The following is a 9,571-nucleotide window of genomic DNA, read 5'->3' as shown; positions in this document are numbered from 1 at the left end:
TCATAGTACATAAATAAATGCTTTAAATAACAATACGTTAATACAAAATACTTTAAATGGTAACAGAATCTTTTATTCTTAAATAATTAAATATAAAATATATAAATACAAAATATCTAAATATTTTTTATTTATTAAAATTAATTATTATACATTTTTTTGTAATATTAAAAAATTATATTAAAATAATATTTTAAATTATAACATAAAAATATAAAATAATTAAATTTTATATTACTTGACAAATAATTAAATTATTATAATCAAAATTTATTAACTAACTATTTTTATTAAAGATATTATTATATAATATAATTTTTTATAAAAATATTTTTAAAATATAATTTATTTAAAATATTATATATAATACATGATATATATATATACACACACGTAGATTATACAATCTTATATATACGTAAATTATATTTTTAATGACATAATAATACACGTAAATATATATATATATATATATATATATATATATATATATATATATATATATATATATATATATATATATATATATATATATATATATTGTTACGGATCCGGCCCCGGACCCATGACCAAAGCCCGAACCTGGCTTACCGGGTCAACCCATCTCATCTTTCTAGAAGGCCCCGAATCGGCCCTCTAGATCTTCTAACTAACTTTCGAATTCAAACATCTCCCTTATCTTAAGCAAATAAGATAAGATAAGATTATCACCATCACCTATAAAGGGAGGACCCAGGTCCCTCCAGGTAATCATTCATTTCTCACACCTTATACCTCTTAGATCCATTCTGACTTGAGCGTCGGAGTGTCTTTGCAGGTACCTCCCCTCCGCTGCAGGTACCTCCCCTCCGCTCCATCTGGGCCATCCAACGTCCGATCCAACTCGCAGGTTCCCGATCCTCCTCAACACATATCAGAAGCATTCTGTACATTGGCGCCGTCTGTGGGGACCTGCTACGATCAGACCGGATGGAGGACATCCCGGAGGATAACCCATCAAACCAGGACGATTCCCAACCACGTCGTCCGGTCTCAGAACACCGTGAAGCCACAAACCAAGCAAAAATAGCAAGCACCATCCACCACGCAAACGAACACGTCACAACGGACCCACAACATCCTGAGAAAACCAGAGACAAAGCGGCACAAATCATCCAGGAGCTCTGTCTCCGGGTCCAAGAGCTTGAAGGCAAGTTAAACGACGGAGAAAAACAAAATAACGGAAGCCATGCAACTTCCAGGTCAAGATCCCACCGCGGCAGGTCGTCAGCTCGGCAACGCAATAGGAGAGATGATCGCAGCGCTTCACGCAACCGTCGACGCGAGAAATCCCCTGAGCGGCGATACGACAAAAAACACCATCGCAACGCCTCTCGGGATCTAAATCGACAACACGATTCAGACGAAGACCGCAGATACCGAAGCACCAAGCGCACGAGAAGCGACCACACCATAATGGGAGCTACACCCTTTACGGAAGGAATTTTAAGAGCAAAACTCCCCAGAGGTTTCGACAAACCCACCGACATGAAATACGACGGGACTAAAGACCCGCAAGAGCACCTAACGGCTTTCGAAGCCAGAATGAACTTAGAGGGAGCATCCGACGCAGTCCGATGCAGAGCCTTCCCAGTAACCCTTGCCGGACCAGCGATCAAATGGTTCAACGCCCTCCCGAATGGGTCCATAACTAGCTTCCACGACATTACAAGAAAATTCATGGCCCAGTTCACAACCCGAATCACCAAGGCTAAACACCCCATCAGCCTATTAGGGGTCACACAAAAGCAAGAAGAATCCACAAGAAAATACCTTGACCGCTTCAACGACGAATGCTTGACGGTCGACGGGCTCACGGACTCCGTCGCTAGCCTCTGCCTGACTAACGGACTCATGAATGAAGACTTTCGCAAACATCTCACCACCAAACCGGTATGGACCATGCACGAGATCCAGAACGTCGCCAAAGATTACATCAACGACGAGGAAGTCAGCCAGGTCGTCGCTGCCCATAAACGGCAACACGTCGGCAACCAACACGGCAACCCGACTCCTCATCATAATGGACCAGCCAAAGAAAACCAACGAGACCACATCAGACCGACCCACCGACCACCAAGAATAGGAAAGTTCCCCAATTACACCCCCCTAACAGCACCAATTACGGAGGTATACCACCAAATAGCAGATCGAGGCATCATCCCCAGGGCACGACCACTCAAGGAAAGGACAGGAGGAAACAAAGCCCTCTATTGCGACTACCACCGCGGATACGGCCACAAAACTCATGATTGTTACGATCTTAAAGACGCCCTTGAACAGGCCATACGGGACGGCAAACTCCCAGAGTTCGTCAAAATCATCAGAGAACCAAGGCGCGCCGACAGAGACAAATCGCCAGAGAGAGAAGGACGCAACCCAAGAACTCAAAAACCGCCCAGGGAAAACACAGAAGAAGACCCGACCATCATAGTGAACGTTATCACGGGCAAGGACGTGCCGAATAAATCAAAACTAACAATGAAGAAAGACCTTAAGGTAATGGCCGTCAAAAACCACGACCCAGTCGCCACTACCGACAACACGATAACCTTCTTACCCGAGGACTGCCAACACGGCACCTCGGCCGAAGACGCTCCTTTCGTCATATCAGCCCGAATCGGAACAGGACTAGTGAGACGAATACTCGTCGACACGGGTGCCGACTCCAACATCCTCTTCCGAGGAGCCTTCGACAAACTCGGACTCCGCAACGACAACCTCCAAACGCACCGCCACGGCGTCACGGGTCTCGGAGATAACTTCCTCAAACCAGACGGCTCGGTTACTCTCCCCATCACCATAGGAACAAGCAATCAGAGAAAGACGATCCTTTCCGAATTCGTCGTCCTAAAAGATTCCACAGCCTATAACGTCATTCTCGGAAGAAAAACAATCAACGACTTCTCGGCAGTCATCTTCACCAAATACCTCCTCATGAAATTCAAAACCGACGACGGCACCATCGGAACCATTCACGGAGACCGGGAAGTCGCCGCCGAATGCGACAACAACAGCTTAGCCCTAAGGAAAAAATCCCGGGACGCAGCGGGAATATTTCTTGCCGACCTAGACGCACGACTAGACGGCCAACCCAGACCGGAACCAGAAGGAGACATGGAAAAACTACAGATAGGGCCAACCAAAGAAGAGTATACTTTCATCAACAGAAACCTCCCATACGACCTCAAAGAAGAACTCTCCCAACTTTTGAAACAAAACAGAGACCTATTCGCGTTCACACCAGCCGATATGCCGGGAATAAGTCCCGACCTGATGTCTCACCATCTGGCAGTAGACCCCCTAGCCAAACCAGTGGCACAAAGAAGACGGAAAATGTCACCAGACCGAGCCGCCGAGGTCCGAAAACAAGTGAAAGCCCTACTCGAAGCCAACTTTATCCGAGAACTCCCTTATACGACTTGGCTAGCCAACGTCGTACTAGTTAAAAAGTCAAACGGGAAGTGGCGAATGTGCGTCGATTACACAGATCTCAACAAAGCATGCCCGAAAGACGCCTTCCCCCTACCAAACATCGACGGTCTAGTGGATGCAGCGTCCGGACACCGGTACCTCAGCTTCATGGACGCATATTCCGGCTACAACCAGATCCCAATGCACCGACCAGACGAAGAGAAGACAGCATTCATCACTCCAGACGGAACCTACTGCTATAAAGTAATGCCCTTCGGCTTAAAAAACGCCGGAGCCACCTACCAGCGACTCGTTAACAAAATATTTCACAACTTAACCGGAAACAAAATAGAAGTTTACATAGATGATATGCTCGCCAAGACGGAATCCGGTGAGCAACTAACCGACGATCTAAAAGTCATAATGAACACCCTGCGAAAACACCAAATGCGACTCAACCCAAGAAAGTGCGCTTTCGGAATGGAAGCAGGAAAATTCCTCGGATTCATGATCACACAACGCGGAGTTGAGGCAAACCCGGAAAAATGTCGTGCCGTCCTCGAGATGACAAGCCCCAAAAACCTCAAAGATATCCAAAAGCTCACCGGCCGACTAACCGCACTATCCCGGTTCCTCGGAGCTTCGGCACAGAAGGCAATCCCCTTTTTCAAACTCATGAAAAAAGGAACCCCCTTCAAATGGGAGACAGAATGCGAAGAAGCTTTCCAACACTTCAAAAAGGTCCTAACGGAACCTCCAATCCTCGCAAAACCCCAAACAGGGGAAACACTATACCTATACCTCTCCATAACGGAAGAAACAATCGCAGCAGCACTCGTCCGAGAAAACGAGAAAAAAGAACAGAAGCCCATATACTTCATAAGCAAGGTGCTACAAGACACCGAAACACGCTATTCACGACTAGAGAAGTTGGCTTTCGCGCTCCTCTCGGCATCCCGACGACTACGACAATACTTCCAGGCCCACCCCATAACGGTGCGAACCGACCAAACGGTCAAACAGGTATTACAGAAACCCGACCTAGCAGGAAGAATGCTAGCATGGTCCATCGAGTTATCCCAATTCCAGATCAGGTTCGAACCCCGAAACGCGATCAAAGCACAAGCCTTGACCGACTTCATCGCCGAAATGACTCCGACAAAGCAGACACCCGAGCCACGGAAACTGCATGTCGACGGCTCATCGAACTCCACTCACGGAGGCGCTGGAATTATACTTGAAAACCAAAATGGGATCACAATTGAACAATCAATAAGATACGACTTCCCAGTATCAAATAACCAAGCAGAATACGAAGCCCTTCTGGCAGGCCTAAACCTAGCTCGGGAAGTCGGCGCCAAGATACTCGAAGTTAACACCGATTCCCAGGTGGTATGCTCCCAAATCAACGGGAGCTACCAAACCCGGGACCCCCTGCTCCAACAATACCTCAAAAAAGTAAGCGAAACAAAAGAAGGATTCGAAAATGTCTCCATACACCACGTCCCCAGGGAGCGAAACGCCAGGGCGGATCTACTTTCCAAATTAGCCAGCACGAAGTCAGGACACGGCAACAGATCGCTGATCCAGGAGGTCGTTAAGTCGCCTTCCGTATCAACGGAAATCCACGCACACCTAACATCCTCAAATCGGGAATCCTGGACATACCCGATCTTACAATATCTCCGCGACGGAGTCCTCCCACCAGATCCGAAAGAGGAAAGGCGAATAAAGAGAGAAGCCGCCAACTATACCATGATAGCAGGACAACTATACAAACGCGGATTCTCGCAGCCCCTACTTAAATGTGTCGAACCCAGGGACACGGAATACATACTCCGCGAAATCCACGAAGGATGCTGCGGTCACCACATAGGAGGAAAAACGCTAGCCCAAAAAATCGTCAGGGCCGGCTACTTCTGGCCAACGATCATCCGAGATTCCATACAACTGACAAAAAGCTGCGACAAATGCCAAAGGCATGCCAATCTCCACCAAGCCGCCCCACACCAACTCAGCATTATATCGGCTGAACGGCCATTCGGCAGTTGGGGAATCGACCTCGTCGGGCCCTTCCCCACGGCACCCGGCCAACTCAGATATCTCATCGTCGCCATAGACTACTACACCAAGTGGATTGAAGCCGAACCCCTGGCCTCTATCACGGCTACCCAATGCCGGAAATTCGTCTGGCGACAAATCATTACCCGGTTCGGAATCCCCGAAGTCATCATCTCCGACAACGGAACTCAGTTCACAAACAAAAAATTCAGAGAACTCCTAGAGGGATTGCATATATCCCATCGCTTCAGCTCGGTAGAACATCCCCAAACAAACGGGCAAGTGGAATCCGCCAACAAAATCATCGTCAAAGGACTTAAGAAACGACTTGACGAAGCCAAGGGGCTATGGGCAGAAGAGTTAGGATCAGTACTATGGTCGTACCGAACAACACCCCAAACGAGCACGGGAGAAACGCCCTTCCGACTAACATACGGCGTGGAAGCAGTCATCCCAGTGGAAATCGGAAACCCCAGCCCCAGGAAAACGGTCGGAGGCAACGACGAAGAAGCAGAACGAGACCTCGTGGACGAAGAAAGAAGAATAGCTCACGTCAAAGAGCTAGCACTCAAACAAAGAATCAGCCTAAGGTATAATCACGGCGTCATCCGACGAGAATTCGCGGATAACGACCTCGTCCTACGACGAAACGACATCGGCCTCCCGACCCCAGGAGAAGGAAAACTCACACCTAACTGGGAAGGACCATACAGAGTCAAGGCCGTAATAGGAAAAGGAGCGTATAAACTCGAACGACTAGACGGCAGCGAAATACCAAGAACTTGGAACGCGGCCAACCTACGAAGATACTATACTTAAATAAGTCATTCTTTATTTCCCTTTATTTTTTATTGTTTATTGTCTTTCAGAACCTCGGGTACTCTTTCCCTCACGAAGGGTTTTAACGAGGCCCAACTATTCAATTAAAAATTTTTTACAAGTTATTTTCACTTCATCCCCATTACAAGTCACTACTGTTTCTTAAAACACGGAACGAAGACACGGCCATCGCTGGAGGACTGATCACCCTTCAGGCCGAACGCACGGATATCCAAAAAACCGACCAAACGAACGGTTACGTTAGAACAAACAAATAATACGGAAAGGCCCGAACGGCCAAAAACACACCACAAACGGATCATACAAAAGGCCCAGACGGCCGGAAATACTATTAAACGATCCCCAAAAGTCACGGCCCTTGGCCATACCAAAATATTCAGTAACTAACAAATTCAAAAATAAAATACAAGAGGAAACTACTCAAATATCTACAATCCGCCCATCACGGACGGTCTTGAAGGCTCCCGTCACAGACACATCCACACCAGGGGCCAACACCCGAAACTGCGCCTTCATCGTCTCCTCGGTAGCAGCAATGGCATCCCCAGCATCAGCCAACAAAGCCGCTTTCTCCTTCTTCAGGGCTTCGACCTGAGCCTTCAGAGTTTCCGACTCAGCGAGGAGCAAGGCAGCTTGAGAACTTGCATCTGAGGAACGCTTCCGCTCTTCAGCCAGTTGAGAAAGAAGCGAAGTCTCAACACCGGCAAGTCGGAGAATCTCCGCCCCGGCATCCTCTGAAGACTTCGCCGCTTTCTCCTTCGCAGTAATAGCAACCTTGAGCTCCTCCTTCAATTTGGTCACGTCAGCCTGAGCTTGCCGAAGCTTCTTCTCCAGCAAACCCGCTTGGGCCATCACGGGCTCAGCTTTCCGAACGACCACAGCTGAGCGAAGAATGGCACGGTAAACCGACTCAGCCTGGAACGAGACGTCACAGCCATCAAAAAACGACTCCGTCCCAGGCATCAAATGCTGATCAATGAAACCCGTGGCGTCGAAGCGTCGGTCCATCACACTAGGGACCAAGCCCTCCCCTTCAAAAGTCTCGCTGCCCGGCTCATCGGCCCTACCCCTCTTCCGAGAAGTCTCAGTACCCGTCAGCACAACCACCTCAGGCGAACCGGGAGGAACTTGAGCCTCAGTAGGCACCTCCGAGGAAACCACCCCCTGAGGAGCAGCCTGAGAATCCACAACCGGATTCGAAACAGGAGTGGTAGGGGACGACGATCCCTCCTCCCGAACTAACGCGGCCTTCAACCTCGCCAAGGTCGTCAACCCGCTAGCCATCTCAACTGAAAGAAAACCAACAGAAGAGTTTAGAAGAGTTACAAAAAAAAAAAAAAAGGAACACACCAATAAAAGTCCGACAAGCCTCGGGATCCCCCATGACGTCCCGAGGATTCAACGGACGCTCGCCAAACAAATGCCACAAAACGCTGGCAATATCCTTATCCTCCCGGGACAAATCGTCGTAGGAAATCTTAGTCAAAACCGACGGCCCGGCGCCAAAATTCCAGTACGTCGGAAACCGGCGCTCGCCTTCCAGAGTAAGCCAAAACGGGCGGTGACCCTCAACGGGACGCACCTTAAAATACTCCCACTTAAACCCGTGAAAGGAATCCTCGAACAACCCAAATATCCGACGATGAGGCTGAGCCCGGAAAGACATATACCCCTTCTTGTGCTTCCCCTCCTTAGTCGGAAGAGTGCACAAGAAGAGGAAAAGGAAAACAGGCACCGAAGTCGGGAGGTCGAGATACTGACACACCAGCTCGAAACACCGAACGGCTGCCCAGCTGTTCGGATGAAGTTGAGATGGTGCCACGGAACACCGACTTAGTAAACCCTGGACAAACGGGGAAAAAGGGAACCGCACGCCAAGCCGAGTAAACATGGATTCGTAGACCCACATCCAGTCCGGCACGGTGGGAGAATGAAGGTTTAGATAGCAGACGCGCTCATCCGCATCAGGGAGCACGAGCTCATATCGTCCCTCCTCTTCACCGCCACCACAAATTGCCCCTTGATCGCGGAGCCGTTGGAGATCGCCCTCCGTCATCCGCGACGGAACGCCCCACACATCGCTGGTCACCCAACCATAGCGATTGGGGACGCCCCTGGAAGGGGCAATGGGGGCACCCACACCCTCATTTCTCCGACGCTGCATACCTAAAACAGGGAGGAGCGCCACCATCAGCCCACCAACTCGACACAATTACGAAAAATAAAACCTAAACACCACTACAAAGCAAAGCAGAAAGTGGCGGTGCTCAGCCCCTTCCCCAAACCCAAAACGCCAAACACAGCAAAGACAAAAACAGGAACAGGCACACAAACAAACATATGGAAGAAATAGCAGAAAAGAAAAAACCAACCTGGTAAAAGCAGAAGAAAACTTGAAGAAACACAGGGAAATGAGCAGGAGCAGAAACAGCACCAGAAAGCAAAATCCACTAAGCAGTTTTTCCTCAGGAATGGGAGAAGTTCTCTTTCAAAAGAAAAACGGACGAGGGAAATAGAAGCCAAAACGAAACGGTTTCAAAAAGACGAAAGGACACAACTGACCCTGGACATAATAAAAATAGTAGGGGCAAAAAGGAGAAAAACACCTCCTCAATAAACACCCCCCTCGGAAAAGCAAACTAATCAATTACGCCTCAAAAAACGCAACAGGCGCAGCAGGCACGGAAAGGTCACGTCAAAGACCAAAATACGGTCAGGACAAATCCTTTACCAAACGAAATCAAGAAACCGACCTCGTCACTAAACGAACACTCGAACGGCACCGAAGACACGATGAGAGAACATCTCAAAACTCTCACCGAGAAACCGACCTCACTCGCTCTCCCGCTGCGGGGGCAACTGTTACGGATCCGGCCCCGGACCCATGACCAAAGCCCGAACCTGGCTTACCGGGTCAACCCATCTCATCTTTCTAGAAGGCCCCGAATCGGCCCTCTAGATCTTCTAACTAACTTTCGAATTCAAACATCTCCCTTATCTTAAGCAAATAAGATAAGATAAGATTATCACCATCACCTATAAAGGGAGGACCCAGGTCCCTCCAGGTAATCATTCATTCCTCACACCTTATACCTCTTAGATCCATTCTGACTTGAGCGTCGGAGTGTCTTTGCAGGTACCTCCCCTCCGCTGCAGGTACCTCCCCTCCGCTCCATCTGGGCCATCCAACGTCCGATCCAACTCGCAGGTTCCCGAT

The 9,571-nt window shown here is 48.5% G+C and overlaps 1 protein-coding gene across 1 annotated transcript; it reads left to right on the top strand.

Annotated features, from left to right (window-relative positions):
- Positions 1-969: 969 nt before the first annotated feature.
- Positions 970-6,441, top strand: LOC140183809 (uncharacterized). Its single transcript, XM_072233110.1, has 3 exons — positions 970-3,399; positions 3,835-6,104; positions 6,384-6,441. The coding sequence occupies exons 1-3, from the start codon at positions 970-972 to the stop codon at positions 6,439-6,441; spliced, it is 4,758 nt and encodes a 1,585-aa protein (XP_072089211.1).
- The last annotated feature ends 3,130 nt before the right edge of the window (positions 6,442-9,571 follow it).

The sequence above is a fragment of the Arachis hypogaea genome, chromosome 1, assembly GCF_003086295.3.
Source record: "Arachis hypogaea cultivar Tifrunner chromosome 1, arahy.Tifrunner.gnm2.J5K5, whole genome shotgun sequence".
Classification (NCBI taxonomy): Eukaryota; Viridiplantae; Streptophyta; class Magnoliopsida; order Fabales; family Fabaceae; genus Arachis; species Arachis hypogaea.
The sequence above is the reverse complement of the archived record's forward strand: the minus strand, read 5'-3'. Positions and strand labels throughout refer to the sequence as shown.